Source organism: Bos javanicus, chromosome 28, assembly GCF_032452875.1.
Source record: "Bos javanicus breed banteng chromosome 28, ARS-OSU_banteng_1.0, whole genome shotgun sequence".
NCBI lineage: Eukaryota > Metazoa > Chordata > Mammalia > Artiodactyla > Bovidae > Bos > Bos javanicus.
In genome coordinates this window covers 33,243,479-33,268,298 of record NC_083895.1, presented here as the reverse complement: position 1 = coordinate 33,268,298, position 24,820 = coordinate 33,243,479, and the positions used below count along the sequence as shown (strand labels likewise).

Here is a 24,820-nt window from a genome sequence, read left to right as displayed (position 1 = left end):
TGACTACCTACTTCCTGCTCTCTCCCTGGCCTCAAGCTACTCATTATCTTCTTTCTTACTTCTCCCTAAGCCTCTTCTTTCCCTCTCCAAATGCCACCTAAGCTTACTCTAAATTAGACAAGTTCTGCAAAGGCCCCAATACCTTTCTATCCTCCAAAAGAACTCCCACTGGCCTCAGTCAGTGTCAGAGAAAACTTCCATCTTCTGCTTGTAGCAGCAAAGTCTTGATGACAACAGATTCTTTCAAATAAAGACACGTACAGACAGAAACAATATGTCAGGAGTGACGCTCAAAGGAGTAAAGACACCCACTAAGTGTAGGGTGGGAAAAGATGAATATTCAGGTGAAGAAAAATCAGTATTAGAAAATCAGCCAATGTTTAATGATGGAATGAAAGATGTCTTCACGGGGCTGGCAGGAACCATGGTGACAACAGACAGCATGTTGTCATTTCGCCCCACTTTGGATCACAGCCCTGAAATCAAAGGAGAGAGAGAGAAGCGCTAGCTTTTAAGCTAGTTAAAAAATTTTAGATGACAAAGAGCTACTGTTTTCAGAGCAGTCTTCTTTCAACACCAAAGAAACATCCACGAAACAGGCTGCCAGCTCCCCTGAAACTAGGGGTGCCCGGACTCCCACCCAGTTGGTCAGCCTGGATTTCCAGGTGGCTGATGCCTAAAGATGTCTGAGAGATACTAGGAAGGCTCGTTCCAAATAGTTCAGTATGAGACTCAGCTCAGGACTCCGGTATGTCCCTTAGGAGATGTCTTCTTTCATTTATTTACACATTCACCCACCCAGCAAATACTTAGAGACTACCACCTGCCAAGAACTGAGCCTGGTGCTAAGAATGGGTGATGCACAAAACAGACAAGGTCCCTACTCTCAACGAACTTACATTCTAGCTTAGTGGGTCCCAGACTTGAGGAGGTGACAGAATCCCCCAGAGGCCTTGTTGAAACCCAAGTCACAGGGTCCCTCCCTAGAGTTTCTGATTCACTGCATCTGGAATGAAGTTTCAAATTTACATTCTAGTAAGTTCCCAGGTGAGGCTGATATGCTGCTAGGCCTGCTGAGAATCACTGTCCAAGTACAAAAACACCACAAGGATTAACAGTTTTGGAATTATGAAGTTGATAAGGTGGCCAAGTGTATCCTTCCCAGTTCAGCTAGTGGTCTGTCCTGCCCCCAATGTCTACGGTCCCCAGTGCCCAGACAGAAGCCATATCCACCAGACCTTCTTTCTTGCCCCTTGGTGGTTTGGAACCAGCTCTAAACCAGCTCTGCCAATGCTTAGTCAGTGAGCTTTCTGCCTGCCCGTCCCATTCTGGTCTTGGGAGATCTATTTCCCTTTGTTCTAGGTCATGTCAGGGTGTCAAAAGCTGCAGCTTCAATCCTGAGTATAATACAAGTTTGCCATAAAAATACAAGAGAGGATTCCCGAAGCCACAGAATGAAGGCTTTTACAATATCAATTCAACCCTTGTAAATTTAATCCAGGGTTATTTGTTGCACCAAAATCTCTTTACTGTGATGTATTACTTAGTTACCAGGGTTATCACAGCCGTATCCTAAAGTTGCATAGTACATAAAACATTTCAGTTAACAATGCGGGAAGGTTAACTCCCCCAGATAACCTGCAATCACCAGGGCTAGTCCAGATGACATGCCTCTGTCAGCTTCCACGAGCTATTGATGGTTCAATCAGTTTGTTTTGAAGGTAAAGTACAACAAAAGGGCAGTAAACTTATTCAGACTGTCAACAGGGGCTATTGGGAATGGGGCTTGCAGGTAAGTAATTCTGGGTGTTTTAAAGCTATTATCAAACAGCAATGGTTGAAGGAAGAGACAGCTACTAATAACACAGAAGGCAGCCATCATAAACCACTTTATGGCAGAAACCCCCGTCCATAAATCCTGCGGCACCCGGAGACAGCTTCAGATTTATAAAACTGCTTGTTAAGCCAGGGCACTGCTTAATGAAAAGAGATCCGTCTAAGTTCTCAGGCTCACATCCCCAGCCCCAGAGGGCAATGCCAATTTTCCTGACCTTCCCAAGGTGGTTGGGAGAAAGCCTCAGGGCCGGGAGGGGTGTGGCGCGAAGTCAGAGGCCCTCCTGGCTGTGACATGGAGGGTGAGGTTACCCAGAGGAGACCAGGGACCCTGGGAAGGTGTTCAAAGAACCACCTGTCTCTGCATACAGATTCTTAAAAAGTGAGACCCACACACAGCTTTTCAGGTTCTCTCTCTTTTCATAGAGGAAGTGCCATTTCCTGAAAGAAATCCTCTAAAGAGATGCTTACAACTGGTAGGGGGACAAAGACAACAGCAGAAAGCCTTTTTGGTTTGTTTGGTTTTTGCTCCCAAGTCAGTTTTCTCTACCAAAAGCTCTGGCACTTTTCATCCAGACTTCAAAGGGAAGGGAGGATGCTGTCTCCTGCCCACATCTGCTCCCCCGGGGGATCTGGCTGCTCCCCAGGCCCTCTGCACAACTACAGGCACATCAAGACGGATCTCCTACATCTGCTCCTGGGGCTGGCTGCCATGTTTCTTCTTCTGAGACTCTACCCAAGAAACACCGCATTTCCAGATCCCAAGGGAACTGCATGTGGAGTCACGGGGACTTTTCCCACCTCCCCCCTTTACAGCATTCTATGCTTCTTCCTATTGCTTCTTGGTGCCTTCTTGCTCTCATGCATGGGAAATGGGGAGACAAGCTGGGGGTCACCCCACTGGGGGCCCCTGAAGGCAGCAACAGGTGATCCGTGAACTGTTCTCATCCTTTCACAAAGCTTAACAGGAAAGCATGAACACGCCAGCAGAACACCAAGCTTCTTTGCTCTGGATGGCATCAACCCCATTTGGTAACACTGCTTACCTCATGCTGATCAAAAACTCTGATCAGCAACTAAACGTCTCTGACTAATTTTGAAAAGTTAGCAGTGGCTTAAATGAAGCTTACTGAAGAGACCAAAGCTTTCAAGTGTATGTGTTGGAGGTAAAAACAAGAGGGGAGTCTTCCCAGCAAAAAGCGTGTGGACTCACAGGGTAGAGGAAAGAGCCCAGACTCTGGGCTGAGCTTTCTGTGTGACCCTGGCACAGTCTCTGCCGCCTTCCTGAGCTTCAGTTTCTCCATCTGTGCCATGAAGGGAGTGGGCTAATGCTACCCCGCCTCTTAAGCTTCAGTTTGCTCGCTTGATTTCTATGTGCCTCCAAGTTAATCCACAATAAATACATCCGTATTCTCCTCTTTCGTATTGCTCCAATGTGCTTGTCTCACTACCCACTCACACCTTCAGGTAAGGGAGGACGGTGAGGAAAAGTCAATAAAGACCACAGAGTAATGAACAAAGACCGCGAGTGAAGAGATGACAACGCTCTCCCTCTAATGAGCCGAGGTGAGCTCACCTACAGCATTAATGAACGCCTGACAACCAGCCAAGGCCAGCTGATTTCCCTCACAGTTCACCGGCAGCACGTTTGAAGTCTCGGTGCAAATAATACACCCACAGGATAGACCAAGGCCCTCTACAGAGGGGAACCAGCAATTACTCTGTGGGTTTCTGTCACTTTGATCTCTAGGTCGTGACCTTTGCTTTCCTGTGATCTTCAAAGCCCAGATTGCAGATTAGCTGGAGAATGCTCACTGGGTTATGTAAGCCACAAGTTTTACGGCTCCTCTATGGCTGGGAAGTGGTGGAAGCCCAGGGCGGCCAGCAGCGGACGGCCAGTTCCTCCCTCCTGCCCCTTGGCTGAGTGTGACAGACACTGGGCAGGCCTCAGGGCTGCTCCCTGGGAGGGAACAAAGAAAGGGCGTCATGTTTTAAATAATTTCAAGTTGTAAGGAATACAGAGGAGCCTACTGAGGAGGAGGGAGGAAGGAGAGACTCGCCAGAGACTGGAGTGGCAGGAGACAATAAAGGGTTTAGCGACAGAAGGATTTAGTGAAGCGGTGCTCGGAGCCCAAGACACCAATGGCCTTGTTTGATGCATGAGGTCTGGCACATGTGCACCCTGACCTGAACTCCACCATCTTTCCTTAGCAAGAGGAAAGAAAAGACTGACAAAGGAAGGCAAGAAATAGAGCCTACTGGGCACCCAAGCTCCCCATACTTGATTCATTGTCTGGCCAGTATTCAAGTCCATGGGAGGCCCCAAGGGGATCCTCAGGATGATGGTGGTCCCCCAGCTCACTTGGCTGCCTCACTCTCCTTCCGCCCCAATCCTGAAGGCTGCTGCCTTCAGGTCCAGCATCTCCGCTCAACGTGAACCTCCATTCAACCTTCACCCCAAATAGCTGCCCAGTGTGTGCACACGGCAGAGCAGCAGCAGGCTTCAGCGCCTATAATAGCATGGCAATGGACACATTTCAGCCACGAGCTATGATGAATGGCATAGAGAAACCCCAGGCTCGGCTTTGCTCCGGTCCCAGCAGGACCAGGGCACCGCTAAACAGCCTGGTAGTGTGCTCATGCTCACATACAGATTTAATGAGGCTGTTTTACTGTGTGGACGTGTGCCAAGAAAATCCAACTGGGCATACAGGGGGTACGTGAGGAAGGAAAAGGGGTGCTGTGGGGGGAGGGGAGGAAAGCATCCACAGAACCTAAAGCAGCTCTGGGGTCATTTCCAATAGCTCCATAAATCTGGTCACTTCCCATTTCTGGCCCAGTGGTTGGCCACAACGTGACCTAAAACTGGGCTGACCTCTCTGAAATCAACATCTCTCATGGAAATGAAACAAGAGACATACTTGTTTTGATGTATGGCTGGGTGACATATTATAAATATTACATCACATAACCACAGAGGATGCCAATCAATAAGAAATTTTTTTAGACAGCACTAAATGAACCATGGATTCTTGCTTCTGAATACACTCCTTTAAGTTTCCTACTACTGCTTAAATGATTAATAGAAGACATATTGTCAGAAAATGTACTTAAAGTGAAAAACAGTAAACTGTAGAAATATCATTCATGTTTTCAGCAATTTTATAGTGAAAATGTCTCATAAATTTGCATAGAGGCCCTCCTATTAGACTCTCGGTAACAGCTTGAAGGAAGGCCGACCTCATGCTTTGTGGATGAAGGGCCAGGAAAATATTTTACCGAAAGGAAACAAAAGGTGGCTACATTGCTTTGTAGAAACCCCAAATGCCACAGGAACTTGGCATTCAGAAGTCTTGTTGTGAAACTCTAAAATTTCTCAGGGACAAATAATGCACGAGCTCCAGGATGAATAAAGGAGGGCTTTTTACAGACCACAGAACAGAAATGCCTTATCCACCCATTCATCTCATCCAAATACAAGGGTGATGATGCTTGTTAAACCAGAAATTAAAAATAAGTAAAATGAATACAAAAATTAGAACTTCCATTGAACAGGCCTATGAGTCCGCTCACGCAGTCCGTACGTCACTGGGTGGCCCACACTGAATCCCCTTCCACTGCTCTTAGTTCCTGTCTCTCTCGGAGGGTGAGCATCTTGCTGGTGTTGTGGATTTTCTAAGGTAATTCTAACCAGATGTGAGTCCAGCTGCATGTGGCCCCTAGAATCCAGCCCCTAATGGCAATCTTGACATATATGCAGTAACACAGAGCCTTCCCAGCCCCAGCCCCCAGCGGCTTCTGGGGTAACAGAAGTTAGGAGGGTATGATTGAAGGGTACCCAGACATGCCCAGGAGAAGGATCACTCTTCTACAATCCAATCTTTGCTAAAGAATCATGACCAAACACCCAACACTTGGGTGGATTCTGAAGGGCTGAGCCTTGCTTTTTAATTGCATTTGTTGATATCCAAGTGGATCTAGTTCCAAATAGGCAGTGGGCACCCAACGTGCCCAAAGAGCCCCACATTTCTCTACAAGTATTCAGTTCATCAGAGGGCAGGGTGATTTCAGGCCACCTCCTCTAGACAGATACCAAGCCCCTATTTCACAGCCAGCACTACTTTCGGTATTGATAAGGCTTCAAAGGGCAAGAAGATGCTGTCCTGACTTTCAGGAAGCCATTCTCTGGATGTTGACATGTATGAAGTAGTAAGAGAAATGTGTAAAAAGGAATATATAAAATGGTATGAGTGTTAACAGAGGATCTGTCACTGCCTGGGAGGAAAGTGTCGCAGAACAGCAGAGCCAACAAAGAATTTAAATACTCTTTAGTCCAGTAGTTCTTAATTAAGCATCAATGTCACCTATTGCCTATTTCGTTGCATTTGGCACTAAATGAATCAAAACGATTGGATGAATCACAAGTATAGCCTTGGTTAAGGGTCACTGATCGAAACTGTCCTCCCCATTTTAAAAGTCCCACCAGCAAAACTAGACTCCATATCAGATCTTTTGATCTGGCTCCTTATACCACAGGTCTGAGTATTGTTTCCAATGAGACTAGTTACAATAACAACAGTAAAAATTAGTATTAGCTTTTCTTTTTCTTTTACACCCTTATAAACCTTTCTTTGAGACGGAATAAAGTGGAGTGGGAGATTTTCCTCAGTCTGTTCAGTTCAGTTCAGTTGTTCAGTCATGTCCGACCCTTTGCAACCCCGTGAACTGCAGCACGCCAGGCCTCCCTGTCTATCACCAACTCCCGGAGTTTACCCAAACTCATGTTCATTGAGTCAGTGATGCCATCCAACTATCTCATCCTCTGTCGTCCCCTTCTCCTCCTGCTCTCTATCTTTCCCAGCATCAGGGTCTTTAGTCTGTTGCTCTCATTCCAAAAAACGTGCCTATGGTTCAGTTCACATATAACTTCATGAATGAGTAAATGAATAAACTTGTGTGTGAATGTGTGCATATACACATATGGGTGTATATGTACACATATACAATTTATTGGGTGATTTTAAATAATTAAAACAAGAAATCTGAAGAAAAAAGTCAGAAAACAAGAATTTCCAAAAAAATGCTTGGTTTACTAAACATGATATCTGAGAGAACTTTCTTCCACCACCTGACCCTTCTAAGATATATTTTATAATAAGTTGCTGCCAGAAGATAAAATGTTTTAAAACAACCTCTTCATACATGACATCACCTGTTAAAGGTGCCAAAGTTGATGAGAGTAACTGCTAAAATAAAATTAAGTTCAAAGTGATTAACTTAGAAGATTGATTTATAAATTTTAACTATTCACTTGCTGGATATTAACCATATTTCTCCTACGAGAAATCACATTCAAATCAACAGTATCACATCCCAGATAAAAGTCTTCATGAGAAAAATTGATTTATTACAGTTCTTTTAAGATAGGGATAGAACTTTATTCTAAGATGGCTTAAAAATAGTCTAAGATTCCTTCAAAATTCCTCCCAATAAAGTATAACTGAAATTCTGCTGTACCCTTACTAACATGTATGTTTCTTTTTAAATATATAATTTTGAAGAGATTTCAATATTTCTTGCAGCTTTGCCTTTATACAAAATGCATGCCCTTAAATACGCTCCTTCATCACTACAGATTTAAAAATCTGAACCCCAAAGGACCAGTTCCTCTCAAACTATTATCCTCTCTCGCCAATGGTGCACTGGGACGACCCAGAGGGATGGTATGGGGAGGGAGGAGGGTTCAGGATGGGGAACACATGTATACCTGTGGCAGATTAATTTTGATATATGGCAAAACCAGTACAATATTGTAAAGTTAAAAAAAAAAAAACTTACTTTCTAGTAGTCCTTCCTACTAAACAGATAGTCAATACCAAAATCAGATTGATTATATTGATTATATTCTTTGCAGCCAAAGATGGAGAAGCTCTATACAGTCAGCAAAAACAAGACTGGGAGCTCACTGTGGCTCAGACCATGAACACCTGATTGCCAAATTCAGACTTAAATTGAAGAAAGTAGGGAAAACCACTAGACCATTCAGGTATGAACTAAATCAAATCCCTTATCTTTATATAGTGGAAGTGAGAAATAGTCAAGGAATTAGATCTGATAGAGTTCTTGAAGAACTATAGATGGACATTCATGAAATTGTACAAGAGGCAGTGATCAAGACCATCCCCAAGAAAAAGAAATGCAAAAAGGCAAAATAGTTGTCTGAGGAGGGCTTACAAATAGCTGAGAAAAGAAAAGAAGCTAAAGACAAAAGAGAAAAGGTAAAATATACCCATTTGAATGCAGCATTCCAAAGAACAGCAAGGAGAGATAAGAAAGCCTTCCTCAGTGATCAGTGCAAAGAAATAGAGGAAAACAATAGAATGGGAAAGACTGGAGATCTCTTCAAGGAAATTAGAGATACCAAGGGAACATTTCATGCAAAGATGCCCACAATAAAGGACAGAAATGGTATGGACCTCACAGAAGCAGAAGATATCAAGAAGAGGTGGCAAGAATATACAGAAGAACTATACAAAAAGATCTTCATGACCCAGATAATCATGATGGTGTGATCACTGACCTAGAGCCAGACATCCTGGAATACAAAGTCAAGTGGGCCTTAGGAAGCATCACTACAAACAAAGCTAGTGGAGGTGATAGAATTCCAGTTGAGCTCTTTCAAATCCTGAAAGATGATGCTGTGAAAGTGCTGCACTCCTTAGGCCAACAAATTTGGAAAACTCAGCAGTGGCCACAGTACTGGAAAAGGACAGTTCATTCCGATCCCAAAGAAAGGCAATGCCAAACAATGCTCAAACTACTGCACAATTGCACTCATCTCACATGCTAGCAAAGTAATGCTCCAAATTCTCCAAGACAGGCTTCAACAATACATGAACCATGAACTTCCAGATGTTCAAGCTGGTTTTAGAAAAGGCAGAGGAACCAGAGATCAAATTGCCAACATCCGCTGGATCACTGAAAAGGCAAGAGAGTTCCAGAAAAACATCTACTTCTGCAGGACTACGCCAAAGCCTTTGATGGTGTGGATCACAACAAACTGTGGCAAATACTTCAAGAGATGGGAATACCAGACCACCCGACCTGCCTCCTGGGAAATCTGCATGCAAGTCAAGAGGTAACAGTTAGAACTGTAAATGGAACAAAAGACTGATTTCAAATTGGGAAAGGAGTATGTCAAGGCTGTATATTGTCACCCTGCTTATTTAACTTATATGCACAGTATATCATGCAGAATGCTGGGCTGGATGAAACACAAGCTGGAATCAAGATTGCCAGGAGAAATATCGATAACCTCAGATATACAGATGACACCACCCTTATGGCAGAAAGTGAAGAGGAACTAAAGAGTCTCCTGATGAAAGTGGAAGAGGAGAGTGAAAAAGTTGGCTTAAAGCTCAACATTCAGAAAATTAAGATCATGGCATCCAGTCCCATCACTTCACGGCAAATAGATGGGGAAACAATGGAAACAGTGAGAGACTTTATTTTCTTGGGCTCCAAAGTCATTGCAGATTGTGATTGCAGCCATGAAATTAAAAGACGCTTACTCCTTGGAAGAAAAGCTATGACCAACCTAGACAACATATTAAAAAGCAGAGACATTACTTTAGCAACAAAGGTTCATGTAGTCAAAGCTATGGTTTTTCCAGTAGTCATGTATGGATGTGAGAGTTGGACTATAAAGAAAGCTGAGCACAGAAGAATTGATGCTTTTGAACTGTAGTGTTGGAGAAGACTCTTGGGAGTCCCTTGGACTGCAAGGAGATCAAATCAGTGAATCCTAAAGGAAATCAGCCCTGAGTGTTCATTGGAAGGACTGATGTTGAAGCTGAAACTCCCATACTTTGGCCACCTGATGCAAAGGATTGACTCATTGGAAAAGACCCTGATGCTGTGAAAGATTGAAGGTGGGAGGAGAAGGGGATGACAGAGGATGAGATGTTTGGAGGGCATCACTGACACAATGGACATGAGTTTGAGTAAGCTCTGGGAGTTGGTGATGGACAGGGAAGCCTGGCGTGCTGCAGTCCATGGGGTTGCAAAGAGTCAGACATGACTGAGTGACTGAATTGAACTTAACTGAGTCCTCCCTACCTTTTATTTCTTTCCTTCCTCCCTTTCTTCTTCCCTTCCTCCTTGTACATTGATTCAGGTGGGGTGCTAGTGAGAACTTATAACTGAGAGAAAAGTTATACATACGAAAACATCATTTATAACATTTAGAAAACAATAATCAAGAATGAGAGCATACAAAATTTTAAATGAAGAGCAAAAATAAAATGAGTTTAGTAAAATGGGTAAGATCAAAAAAGACTCCCTAAAGAGGATTTTGGATTAGGTATTTCAAAGCTGATAGTTTAGAAGTAGAGGGAAGAAAGAATAGCATTTTCACTTTGGACTCCATCAAAGACCAAAGTCGTGGACCTTATGAAACTTTCTCTTGAGACTGTATATAAGCTCCCTAAACTTTCATGGGAAGGCCTCTTTCTCCAAGATGTGACTCTGAAACAGACAGGAAGATCTTACAACACAGAGCAGGGGCCAGCGAAATACAGCCCATGGGTCTAACCTGGCCTGCTGCATGTTTTTGTAAATAAAGTTTTATTGGAACACAGCATTGCCCATTCATTTACAAACTGTTCATTACCACTTATGCACTATAATAGAAGAGTTGAATAGTTGCAACAGAGGCCACATGACTTTCAAAGCATACAGTATTTAATATCCAGCCCTTTACAGACAAGTTGGTTAACCCCTGGGCTAGACCACTCAATGTCTTTTCATGTTTCTTGGCTCTTGTTACCGTCAATGAAGGAAAACCCTGGCTATAGGGTACCCAATAGGGCAAAGTTTAATATAGCATGAAGGGACCACTGATGCTTACCAGACATCTATTATGCACCCCAGAGTATAATATTATCTCTCCAAAAATGTCATTTTTTTCTTTTCATACTATGCTCAAACCTAGATACTCACCTATATCTCTTGTAGTCTTCCTCATCCTTTTCCAGGCTGACAAGCTCGTTGGGACATGCCACATTCCCTAGGAGGCTGAGGTACTCCAGAGCTGGTGTCACTTCTGCCAGGTGGTCAAGCAGATACTCCAAGTCGGTGATGTGACAAAGGTTAAGGATCTTGGTCCAGAAAGACAAAAGGCTTAGCAAGGGACACAGACCAGAGCTGACAGGCACAGCCCAGCAGCTGATGAACCCCATCTGCTCCCAGGACATGACATGGGTAGGGGCTGAAATCAACTTGCTGTGGGCATCTGATATGGTTAGTTTTTCACTCCCACTGGGGACACAGCTCAACTGTTAATGAAAGCAAGAAATTACTTCCAAAGGTCTCATCAGAATATATGGTTTCTCCTTTGGGGGTAGTCCATCATTAAAACACGGGAATAGCATGGGTGCAAACTGGGATCGGCCTCCTCTGTGATCTGAGAGCCTGCTGTGGAGCTAAGCATTGCTCAGTGGCCTCACTGGTGGCAATAAGACATCACATGGGGTGAAAAGGAGTACAAAGCTAAGAAGAAAAGACAAACAGAACAGTGTAGGCCATGAATAGAGGCCATGACTACCGGGAGCCTACCAGTGAAACGAGTTAGCTAACATTGTATCAGCAGACAGAACGGGGCCCTTACCAGGAAACGACAGTAGAGCATACAGGGGCTAAATACATGATGGGAGATGCAACTGGTAAGAATCAAAGAGTCGGGGTACCATTTCCAGGAAAAGAAGGTCAAATGAGATAAAAGGGCTGCCCTTACTCTGTGAGTAACCTTGGGGGTGTCATCCCAATTTTCTCATGCTTCAGTTTGTCAACTGAACTCCAAATCCAACCAACATCTGAATCCAGTCCCTAACATATCTGCCAGAGGATCCCACAGGGAAGTTTAAACTACCTCTAACAACCATAAGAGAGAGTTTTTATTTCCCCAGAGACTGAATTCCCACACAGTGACTCAAATTAGCTAGTCGGGGAGATCACAAAGAGTAAGTCATTCCTCTCTTCCATGTGATGGCCCTCAGGTGGCTGAGGCTCACATATCTCCCTTCAATTTTATATTCTCTAAACTAAGTGCCTTCAAGCACTATTCATACACAAGCCATGTAAAGATCATATGGAAGAACAAGCACTAGACTGGTAGGGAGCAAGACCAACACAATGAAAGGGAAAGCTCACAAGCAAGAGAGGAGAAAACTAGTTAAAGAGGGTCTGAGTGTCCTCATAGATTGTGGGTTTCTACTGCCCAACATCATCATTTCCTAAACAAAGACTGTACAACCAAGTTATTGATCTTTCAAGTCTTCAACAAATGATATCCAGGAACAACCACAAAGGATCACTGGAAGGAGGATGACAGATTAGAAGCATATGGAGAAGATGAGTGAGAAGGTCCTACCAAGGAGGTAAGCTTGAAATACAGAGGGTAAGTGACCAGGAGTCAAAACTTTAACGAATTTCATCACTCAAGACAAAACATACTTAATACTTCTTAAAGTTCAATCACCACACTCTTTAAGAAAATCTCTAAATAAAACTAATTAAAAAGACAATGAACGATTTCAGGAAAAACTTGCCTTTTCCAGCAAGTTCTGTCTTTGGATGTTTCATAGTCATTAAACAAAAAAAAAAAAAAGGAAAAACAAGGAATCTTGCCAGTACTCTAGCCTATGAGTGCTGCCCTTCAAGCCAGGCAAAAGCATCTCAGAGACCCCTGTGCTTTGGAGTGTTTTCCTCAAAAATTGCTCAGTCTTAGTCCAGTACACAGGATGGGCCAGGGCCAGCAGCATCCCTCAGGGAGGATACTCCATGCCTCGACTTGGACCTGCATACACCTCAGCCCATGTCTTGGTTTCTCCCCTTCAGGGTTCTCTCCAACCTTCTTGCCCACATATGGTACCCATTGGATGTGCCAAAGAACAATAGGACTCATACCCAATATGCTTTCCAGAAGCCTCAAGCCAAGTCCTAGTTCAAGGGGGCAGCCAGACAAGCTGAACCTTCTTACTGGCCAGCACTGTATTTCTGTAAAACTCCAAGAGAGTGGGCCACCAAAATGGCACTGATGTGTTGCTCTGAAGTGATTCAAAGTATTTATGTGGACAATGGCCCTGGAGAATCCATGGGAAGCCCTTTCTACTATGGACAGCAAAGTCCAGATGAAACCTATTTCTCTCTTAGAGACAAATTACTTAAACTTTCATCTTTTTTTCATCTACTGCACAAAGGTGAGAATGTGAAGAAAAGGAACTCAAAACTGGCAAGATCTCCAAGGTAGAGAAACACTAGACAACTGAGTTGGCTTGAAGTCCAACTCAAAGTCCAGTCATTCCTCAATATCTGGTAATTAGCGATGGGAAGGCTTGCATTCTACCATCCAGGGAAGTGGTGGTGGTGGTGGTGGTTTAGTCGCCAAGTCATGTCCGACCCTGGTGACCCCATGGACAGTAGCCTGTCAGGCTCCTCTGTCCATGGGATTCTCCAGGGAAGTATACTGGAGTGGGTTTCCATGTCCTCCTCCAAACCAGAGATCTTCCCAAACCAGGGATCAAACCCAGGATCTTCCCAAACCAGGGATCGAACCCAGGTCTCCCACATTGCAGATGGATTCTTTACCATCTGAGCCACCTGTAAAACTTAATTAAAGAATGAAGTTATAAGGGAATTTGCAGGGAAAAATAGAAAAAGTTCTCATACATAGTATAAGAGAGATTGTTTGCTAAATATTTCCATGTATGGTATCTGTCAACTTAAAAAAGTTTAATTTGCTTCAACACATTTTTTATTCCAAATACACATTGATCTCCATACCTAATTTTGTGCTTGTAATTATATAGTCTTTGCCTTTAAGAGAGCCTCTTCAAATTATGTAAGCGTCACACTTCACAAAATCTGGATCTGCCTCTTAGCAGGAGGCTGTGGAAATGGAAACTCATTTGAATGTCTTGATCATGGGAATTTCTTGGGCAAAGGGTCTGCAGGCTTCAAGAAGCTTCAGCCATTCTGTGCCAGTGAATCCAAGAGGATTCATGGGAGTCTCAGAGTCTGCCTCCTTTGGGATATTTTGTGTAGCAGAAGCAAGTTCTTCTTCCTAAGCCTTCCAACTACCTGCTAAGTCATCATTTGGGCTGGGCAAGGTGGTCCCCCCAAATCCATACTGGTGAGGAATCACTTGCATCTACTCCATGGATGCTCTGGACAAGAACAACATCATTATGTTGACACCAGCGCTGGAGACTGACACGTGAGAAGTTTCCAGTGGTTTCTTCATCTCCTGGGTCAATAAGGACGAGCACAGCCTTGTCTTGCCTGACTGTGCGCTTGGGATGGAACCTGTCACATTCCTTTCTGTCAAGTTGCAGAGAAAATTAACCGGAGACAATCAGCCGAGGGAACTTGATGTCTCCAGCTAACCAATACTACCTTTGTGAAGACACTTTCAAGGATTCTCCTAAGGGTGATTTTTTTTTTTCCTCTCCTTTTAAAATGTGAAGCTATCTGGCACAGTTTCAACTCTCTCCAGCTGGGTTCTCAGCACACACCTGGTTTCCCTCATCAAGTCTTCTCCAGAGTACTTGCCATTTAGACTTTTTTCAGTGCTGTCTACAGAAAGTTGCCATTGCGGAGCCCAGCTGTCATGGCTAGGTTTGCCAAGGGGGATTTTCTGCAGAGGGCCCAAGATCAAAGCCACATCTTGCCTTGAAAGTTTGGAGCCTGAAGGAGGAGAGGAATCTCATGGTGTCATGTTGGGTTGCACAGGTCTGAAGCTGCTTCCCAAGCGAGAATGGGCACATCTGTCCCTCTGTGCTCAACCCCAGGTCAAAGGGCAGCACCTATGACTCCTGGGGGTATTTCAATTAGAGCTTATCCTGATAGCAGATTTTCAAATGCTGAACAGCCTACATGACATATTTGATTCACACACACACAGGTGTCTGAAAGATTATCACATCCAGATAACAATTAAGGAAACTTACAGTCAAAGATCACACAATGACTAAAAGGCAGAGTCTACATGGAGACCTAGGTCCTACAAAATGACAATTCTAGGGGCCACAAAGAGAGGAATTTAAAAAACAAAAACATGAGGAGTCTTCTGTGCTTTTGTAGGATATCACCAGGTGCTCTCATCCAGTTGTTCTCCGTACCTCAGTTACTTTCAATTTGGGGTCATTCATTTAAGGCACCAAAGCCTTGGCTAACAGTAAAATGTGCAAGGAACTTGTAAAGGTTCAAGGTGTTAAAGTGATTTCCCATATATATTATGCCAGCACTATCTCTCAACAATACTCTCAGATTAAATACTCAAATTACAGGTAAAGAAAATGAAGCCTCTGACAAGATCCAGCCCCTTCTTCAAGATGACACAGTAAATTGCTGTGGGAACTCCAGCCTGGCCTCCTGACTGCACTCACTGGTCTCCTAACCACAGCCCAGCAGTGTAACATGGAGCACTATTCCTTCTTCCTGCTGGCACCAGAGTTCACAGCGATCTCTTCCTGCATGTGCTGAAGCCAACAGAGAAACAGAAAATGATGCAATGAAGTGTGGCTTAAAATGAAGTCAGCTCATCACCTTTCCTCCACCCAGCCCCAAAGGCCAGTGGGAGAGAGCCATGTGGCTAACGATCTTTCCCTGACATTTCAGTTGTTCCCTTATTCGGGGCTGGGTATTTAGACATGATACGGCTGAGACTGCCCACGCTTATGGGTGGGTGAGAGGGAGGGAGAATGTGAGTGTTGGGGAGAGAAGTCAACACCATGGCTAGTGAGCAGTGCTACTCTAAACAAACCACAGAGAGGAGAGATAAGCAATGAGCAGGAGACCAAGAGCTAGGCTGAGACACCCAGGTCTACCCGAACAGGAGCCAAAAGCTGAGGGCTCAACAGAAATGGAACGAAGCGCTGAGAGGGCAAGAAGGAAGCACACAGTGGGGAAGGGAGGCATTGGTGAATCTAGAAGAAATGTGCCAAATCCTTGGTTTGGGTTCTGGAACTCCCCTCATGTTTGTTCTACATTTGATATGTGACTTGCTTTGGCCATGGGGCAGCAACAGCTATGATGCAAACCGAATGTGAAAAGTAGCTGCACATTGAGCTTTGCTCTTGGGGCATCCCTCCCACATGGAGAGGCCTGTGCTAGCCTGTTGGAGACATGGAGCTCCACTAACAACCAATACCAACCTCCAGACATATAAGCAAGGCAATCTCAGATCAGTCAGCCCTAGCAGAGCCTCCAAATAACCGTGGCTGCCTGAGTGACCCAAGGAAGATGAGCAGAACCATCCAGTTGAGCCCTGCCCAAAGAGCTGCCATACAGAACTATAAACAAACAAAAATATTGGTTTTTCTAAGACTCTAAGTTTTGGAGTGTGTTACTGTGCAGCAAAGCCAATGGCCAGAGCCAAAGGTTAAGGCATTGTACGGAGTAGCATCCTGGCACCTCGTAACTGTTGTGGAGCCGGGGTATTCAGACAAGCAGGTGGGAGGGCCAGTGGCTGAAAGATAGAGAATGGCACATAGTGCTACTGCTGCTTTTATCTGTCTTTCATTTTTTTTACTTCTTGGTCAAGTATACAAAGTAAGGAAGCCAACCTTTGGGATCATACCAGTAGACCAGAGGAGAAAGAAGACATGTTCCATCATGAAAAAGCCAACTGTTGGTTTGTGTATATACTGGCAATAAAGCACTTACAACAGTATAGTGATATATCTGGCCAGCTCTACAGCTGCACATTGCCTTCTGCTTCCTTCTGGTTCCTTCCACACCACCAACATTGATTCCTCAGCGTTACTGCCACAGACCAGAGATGCTGGAACAGGGAAAGGACTGAACCAAGGAAAAACAAGAAGCCTGTTAATCTCTGGTGATAGCCACACTGAGAATAAAACCACCACCAGTCTAGCTTATCCCTTTAAAAATGAAAAACATTCTGCACAGCAAAGGAATCCACCAACAAAATAAAAAGGTAACTCACTGAATGGGAGAAAATAATTATAAATACTATTTCATGAGGGGCTAATATCTAAACTATATAAAGAACCCATACAACTCAATAGCAAAAAAAAAAAAAAAATTACAATTACAAAATGGACAGAAGATTTGAATAGACATTTTTCCAAAGAAGACACACAGATGACCAACAGGTACATGAAAAGATGTTCAACATCATTGATCATTAGAGAAATGCAAATCAAAACCACCCTGTGATTTCACCTTATGCCTGTTAGAATGGCTAAGACAAGAAGCAGTGACTGCTGGTGAGGATGTGAAGAAAAGGGAACCCTTGAACACTGCTGACGGGAATGTAAACCGGTGTAGCCACTATGGAAAACAGTATGGGTGTTCCTCAAAAAAATTGAAAATAAGACTAGCATTTGATCCAGGATTCCACTCCTGGATATTTATCCAAAGAAAGCAAAAACACTAACTTGAAAAGATATGTGTAGCCCTATGCTCACTGCAGCATTATTTACAATAGACGAGATGTGGAAACAATGTTAAGTGTCTATCAGTGGGTGAATGGATAAAGAAAGTGTGATACACACACACATACGCACACACAAAACACAATATTATTCAGCCAGAAAAAGAATAAAATCTTGCTATATGTAACAACATGGGTGGATCTCAAGAACTTTTTTACGCTGAGTGAAATAAGTCAGAGAAAGACAAATGCTGTATGATCTCTCTTATATGTGGAATTTAAAACAATAACATTAAGACCAACCTCATACATAAAAAGAATAGATCAGTGGTTGCCAGAAGAGGGAGTGGAGGGTGGGAGAAATGGTGAAGTATTTTGGTTGCTGTTGTTTTTAGTTTAAATAAATTAAGTGAATGAATGAATGAATTCTAACGTGGATCCCTGCACATTTTCAATATATTCTAAACCAGGTTATGAAAATGAATCTTCTAAAATGAGAGATAATAATGCTTAGCAAATTCACATGAAACATGAATCTTAGTAGAATCTAACCTATTTAATCTAACCAGGTAATCTGTCAACCATCAATACTTGCTCAATATCTCTTCAATTGCCAGTGGTAATAAAAAAAAGCAATACTATAACCTATGTATATTAAACACATAGGTATCCAAAAAATACTTTCCAATAGTTATTATACAAATCAGAGATTGAGCAAGAAAATCACCCACTAATTCATCTGCAGATTGTCATTATATGAAATGACTTTCTCTCATAGTGGGTGTGCCCGTCTTTTAACTGTTTTGCTCAAGCTGGTGCTAAAATGTGTTTGCAGGTCTCGGTATGTACCAACTAATATTACAGAGAAGTGGCCAGGAAGTGTGCTGAGTGAGAAGAGCAATTGAGTTTTGGATTAACATTTGCTGTACAGTCTTTGTGGCTTCATCTGTGGGCTGTTAGGGAAGCCCTTCTCACTGCACCATTTCTTATATTGCTTTCTTGACAATATCCCAGGGCGGAGGCAGCTGGTTTTATAGTCACGCAAAAATCTGCTTTGCATATGTCATCATTGTACTTTGATTCCAATACACACAAAAAAATTTCATACAATCCTCTTTGTCAGTTACTCTAACAGGCAGGTGAAAGCTGTAAAATCACACGTACAAAAAAAAAAAAAAATGCAAGAGGCTCTTAGAAGATTAGCTGTGTGGCCATGGTAAACATAATTAAACTGACACATGAACCCCAACTCCAACAACTCCAACAGCCTCCAGTAAAGTGGGACACAGAACATGAGCATGGGCTCCATAGGAGGAAACGTATCATTCAAACTGTAGTCTAATTATCCTTTTATTCTTAGTTGATTTCAGAATATCAAGCAGGTGATCATCTCAAATGGCCAAGGAAGCCATAAGACACACTATAACTATTGGAAAAATTATTTTCAATAATTTTTATTCAATTTTTTGCTAATATTGGCAACAACCAGGAAATTTGGTTGACCAAAGGATAGGAGAGGAAAAAATAATCCATGAATATTTCATTATGATAAAGACTGATATTTACTTATAAGCCTTCTCATTCTTCTAAGAAAATACCAATTAATAATGGCCACAAACAGCATATTTTACTGAATAAATACAATATTAACTTATAACAACATATAAGCAGTGATTAATAATTTTGCAAATCATTCTTACAGCTGACATAAACATATATGCTAATCTCAACATATATATCTAGCTTTATTTCATACTTTGTGGGAAAATGCCCCATCCTGTATCTATTTCTAACTTACCATGTGAACACAAACATGTGATTAAACCACCTCAGGTCTCAAACACTCCATCAATAAAACAAGGTGATTGGATTTCAAGTCTGAGGCAACATAGTCAAGTGGAAAGAACTCTGGATCTGGCCTCAGCTGAGACTGAATCCAGGGCCTGGTACCTTGTTAAACATCTGGCTGTGGGCCTATGCTTCAATTCTTTGCTAATCTAGGTAAATGGAGAAACCACACCCTTCTCAAAGGGTTTGCAGCAATGAAAACAAAATACACTGTAAGTTACCAAGCACAGTGCCTCATCCATAGGAGTGCTCAATAAAGAACAGCTGATCACAACAATTCCTTCATCCCACAATCATTTATTAAACTTCAACTTTGTGCCAGACATTATTCTAGGTGTGAAGGCAACAAGTAGTAACAAAACTGACGAAACACCCTGCTTAAGCACCCTGGCACTGTGTGGGCAGAGAGGCCTACAGCGCTAACTGGGAGGAGCTGTGCGCCTCACACTGCATAACCTTTGATTGATTTCTCAGCCTCATTACAGAATCCAGAGCAATGGACCCCTCTGAAGTATCATCCCAGGCTGCTAGATCCTCACCACACCGGAAAGGCTCTCCTTGGCCCTTCTCATCATCCCGGTACTGTGAACACCACGGGGGGCAGAGCTGGACCTGAGCCCCTTTCCCCTCTCTCTGGTCAGCAGTGTTCCGCAAGCCTGCCCCAGAGCCTTCCAGAAACCTCCTTGAAGGCTGAAGTTGCTTGGCCGCACTACCCTCTGCTTCCCACCAGAGGTCGCCCTCCCACACAAGCCCAAGCAAACAGAAGCCGGCTTTGCCTTCTCGGCAGCAGTGACATTATTTTCTTTCTCTATTTTTATCTATTAAAAAGATTTCTTCACAGCCATAACTTAGATCTCTACACTAAAATGGAGCAACAGGAAGATATAACGGTGCATTTCATTTATGAATGACCTATAATAAATTACTCTGAAGTGTCCCGAGTGCCAGGAGACAGAACGCTTTGCCCACGGACTGTATTTCACCTACTTTAATTTAGCTGACACATAAAACTCATTTGACATTTCACAGGTATTTGTGTGGGGGGGATGGCCTGCGGGAGGGGACCACTGAGGGTCCAGGCAGGGAGTGGGGGCAGGGGCAGAGCCAAGGATATTTGGTTCTTGTTGAGGGTTAAGGTGTGGAGCCTGGGTAACCCTGGCAACACGAGGTCATCGCCGAGCAGATTGTTGTCCAAGATGAGTTCCTCCAGGCTCCCGAACGCGCTCAGTCCTTCCAGTGACCTGCAACGACAAAGCCAACAGGAAAAATGATCCTGCACTAAATCAGGGAGGCCATTATGAGCCGAAATAAATATTTTAACCTTCCCTTTCAGGACTGGGAATAGTTTGGGCTTGGTGCCTGTCAGCAAAGTGAATGACAAGAATTAGTAGAGGGAGCCGGGGCGGGGGCGGCGGGGGAGAAGGGGCCGCTGGCACTCACCGCATCCTTCACGCATTGCCAACATGAAGGATGAGGGTCACTTAGTGAGTAGCCAGGATCCAAAACAAAGGGCTTCAGATACGGCCTGCAGGATAAATTTGTCAATGTCTTGTGCCTTCAGGCACCCAGCCTCGGCTGACCCTAACCTCCATTCCCAAGATAAATAACTCTGTCACAGTTCACCTTCATTCCCTGGACACAAATTTAAGTTGTCATCCATCATTTCTGCCCAGAAATATCATACCCTCTTACAATAATAAATATAACTTCAAGTATCATTTCTTAGCGGTTCTCCTCTGCGCAGTCCTAGGAAACGGCAGGGAAGGCTTCCTTTCTCTGCATTCACCGCCTTTGACTTTCCCCCACCTCTGCTTTTTTTTTTTTTCTTTACTAATCACTTAATTTGCTTCTGCCCAGTGTCCCAGTGGCTACCTCAAAAGGCAAGACATTGGAGGAAGCACACAATCACTCCAGTCTGAGGGGCCGTTTCTTTTTCTTTCATGATTTCTTTTTGTTAGGCAAGGGTAGGTTAAGAAAGGGGTTGAGGGAATTTCTGCCTCAAGGCTCCCTGCTTGAAGTTTATTGTTTTAATTTATGGATAGTGGATTTCTCACTTTAGTTTTTGAAAAAAAAAAAAAAAGCATTGAATGCAACAATAGAGATGTGGAGGCAGTAAAGAAAACAGACATCTGAAAGAATAAAGTACCCAGCTCAGGGCTAAAAAAGTATCAGAAAGGGGAAAACAACCCCGGTAATAGGCATAGCTGAAAGTTAGCTGTAAGGTTAGGGGTGCGTGAGGTGCCGGCAGCGAGGGGCAGTTGTGTGCATGTGTCTGTCCAGTATACACAGACGGTAATTACAGAAAGCCACCCAGTGGAGGGACTCACAGGGCTGGGCCACATGCTCCCGGCTCGTTCACCTGCCAGACCCAAGAGCTGTGCTGAGCTTGCAGAGGCTGACAGCTGAGCTACGACGCTGGCCAGAGGGCTGGCTTGCACGGCCTCTCTGGCTATTCTATAAAATGTAACCAATCGGGGAGACGTTGTCTACACTATTTATGCATTTACTGATAGCACTTCCATTACAGACCCCTCTGCTTGCCTATGCTATGCCTAGACCTGTGGTTTGAGTGTGAACTTGAGTACCAGACCTTTATCGTGACATCCGTCCAAAAGGACTCCAAAATTAAGAGGTGATACTTGGGAGGTGAGAGAAGCAGTTCAACCCCCAGACTTCACTGGGCCCAGAACGCCACCAGCAGCCCCATTCCTGCCCCAAACCTCCAGGTGGCCCTAGCCAGGGCCTAGCACCCAGACCACACTGAATCCCTGTAACTGACACTATATACTCCACAGCAGGAGTGGGGGTGGGGGTGTACTGCGTACATCTGGGGTCACGGGTCAACAGAGTCATCATGTTCCATTTCCTCCACCTCTTCTCTCTTCTTCCTCATGCTTCAGGAAGGCAACACACAATTTATACACATGCAGTCAGGAAGCCCTGGTATTTTACCTCTGTCCCGTCATTTACTTGCAGCCTGAATCTGGGAGTCTCAGTGAGTCCTGTGAGCTCCCTTCATCTATGTTGCCTGAAGCTAGTTGAATCTTATGAAGAATAAGTGAGAGAGGAGTAACAACTTACTAGCAAATACTGGTTTCATTCTTTTCCTTCCTCCTTTCATTTGATGATTTTTCTGGAAGCCCTGACCTTTGGTCAGGGATCCTGATGCAGGGGATGTGCAGAGAAACAGATGTGCAAAGGTGTATAGTAAGGGTGGCTTCTCATGGAAATGCCAACCTTTCCTGAAGTCCCTTCCTCCTTGGGGGTTAATGAGTGCTGATGCCAAAGTGCTTTTCAGAACTAGCCCATGTTTATCTCTAGGGGAGTCGAGGCCACCTCCACATCAGGGCACCTAGAAGACGGGTAATAAGCCCTTGTGCTCAAACATCAGCTGGGCTCTGGTCAAAGGCACATCCAAATACACATCATCCTGGAGTAATGCAAACATAATGCTCTTATCAGGAGAATCAGCGAATGGCTGGCAACTGGCAAGCCGAAGAAAGCTCCTTTCCAAGAGTGCTTCAGGGGAGGCATAAAACAAGATGACACAGCATGGGGAGGACAAAGCCTGGAACACTAGGAGTGTCACAGAGACGCCTTTCCCTCCAGGGGTGGGCTCTGGGGCAGAACTCACAACAGAAGCCTTCAGAGAGCAGTGCAGAAGCTCGGGCTCGAATCCCCTGTCACTTGCCTGGTTCGAGATCCTATTTTGCCATGTGTTTAGTGCTCATTTAAAAGTGCTCATGGCGGGGTGGGGGGGAGGGGCAGGGGGTGCATATTAATAAATCCCTATCTTCATGTCAACAGTGTGATGTGCACTTGGTGATTTAATCAGCTAAATTCAGAGCTGAGGGACTGGGGACAGGAGGCAAAGAGCATAATAAAGGGTAAAACTGGAGAGGACAGGATTTCTGGAGCTTGGCTGGCATATGGAAGGCAATAAACAGCTGCTTAGAGGATGCCTTTTACACTTTAGAAACTTTTTACTTTTGTGTTGATGTTGTTGACGTTTTCCTGGAAGAAGGGGGAAGAAGTTAAGTGGGTCAATCTTTTAGCTCATACCCCTCTATACAAGATGCCTGCAAAGAGATGCATGCTATCAAATAAAATGACAAGGCAAAAAAGGCTCTAAGGGTCCACACAGATCTATGCTGTTCAAGGGACAGCTATGGTACAAGGAAAAGATGACAGGACCAAAAGATCTCGTTATAATCTCGTATGTGGACAGCAAGACACACCCCAGACCCAAGAGCCCTGGAAGAGGAGGTGACTGTCACTCCAGAGTCACTCACCAGCTCGGTTGGCTGTAGCTACAAATGCCTGAGGGGTGGGCCAGGAAGGCTAAGCAGACCTGAGTGCCATGGTCAGGGGCTGGACGGGGAGAGTAAAGCAAGGCCAGCAGGACAAAGGTCTTCCCAGCCCAGTGAAGAGATGTTAAGGGCAGGCACGGAGACCCAGTGTGTGGTCTGACTGGTAGCAGGTGGTTTGCTCTGGACACCTAACCAGCACCTCTGAAGCACACTGCAGGCTGCCTGCCTTCACTCCACCAGCAGGAAGGCTGCCCATGATGTCACCCACAGGTACCATCTTGGTTACCTTATTCGCAGGGCTCCGGCTGGGCTCCCCCAGGAGCCACTGTGGCTGCCGGGAGAGTCCCTGTGCCTTTTCCAAAGTCACATCAAAATGACAAAACATCAGAACGCATTCAGCTCCAGCAGATTCAAACAGAGAGAACTTTTAAGTTTCCACTGTAATTAACCCTATCCTCGTTAAGATAATTATGATCAAGCTTCCTGTCAGAGTTAATATCCCAGCATCACTGCCCGTGGCTCCCACTCTGCCTTCATTAGCTTATGAAAACAGTGGCTCTAAACAGGCTCCTCACCCTCTGCAAGCCAGGCCAGTGGTCGTGAGCCTCCAGGATGGAGGGGCCTCAGGCAGGGCAGCTGGGCCCATGGAGGTACTGCTCCCAGACCCGCAACCTTTTCTGCTCCTGAGTGGGCACACGCTCAGTGGTCTCCATCCTTTCCCAAAAGTTAGCTGCTCATCAGAATGGGGAAGGAGAAGGGCTCTGGGCCAGAGCAGGCCTGGGAGGTCTGGGGCAGAAGACCTCACACCAGGTCCCAGGGAAACGCCTGCACAGTGACTTAGAACACTGGTCACAACCAAACCACAAGGACAGGACAGATAGCACATAGTTACCTGTGGGGGATAAAGGAAGAAACACGAGAACGGGAAGCCTGTGATAAGACTGCTCACCTCCCAGAAAACGGCCCAGGTGTCTGACCCATGCGAGGAATCCTTTATTTCTGCCATAAAATTCCTTTTATATCCTATTCAAAGACAGCTCCCCGTCCCCCAGCCAGGAAACCCACCAAGGGACACATCCAGAGTTCCCAGTTCCAGAGCTGCCCAGCTCATCTTGGGGTGCAGGCTGTAGTAAGAATTAGCTCCCCTTGTCCTCAACCCCCAGCCCATAGCGGGGATGATACTTCTGCCTGACATGAGGTGGGCAGGTAACGGGAAGACAGGCAACCATGGAACCCGAGAAAGGTAAGTGTCTCTGTGGAACCAGAGTTACCTCAAATCCAGAACCAGAGGGTGGGATGTTCTCAAACCAATTAAGAAAATAAGATTTCCACTAAGATCTTTATGTCTCCCCCTAGGATACTTACCTAAATA

General features: G+C 44.4%; 1 protein-coding gene across 4 annotated transcripts in view; it reads right to left on the bottom strand.

Moving 5' to 3' along the window:
* LRMDA (leucine rich melanocyte differentiation associated) overlaps window positions 1-24,820 on the bottom strand; it is a 1,194,775-nt gene that overhangs the window by 538,002 nt on the left and 631,953 nt on the right. For all 4 annotated transcript variants that reach the window (XM_061405856.1, XM_061405858.1, XM_061405857.1 and 1 more), the window contains 2 exons: window positions 20,248-20,379; window positions 10,834-10,968 (listed from right to left, as the gene is read on the bottom strand). In XM_061405856.1, the coding sequence (XP_061261840.1) occupies window positions 10,834-10,968; window positions 20,248-20,379 (267 nt within the window). The remainder of the gene's footprint in view (window positions 1-10,833; window positions 10,969-20,247; window positions 20,380-24,820) is intronic.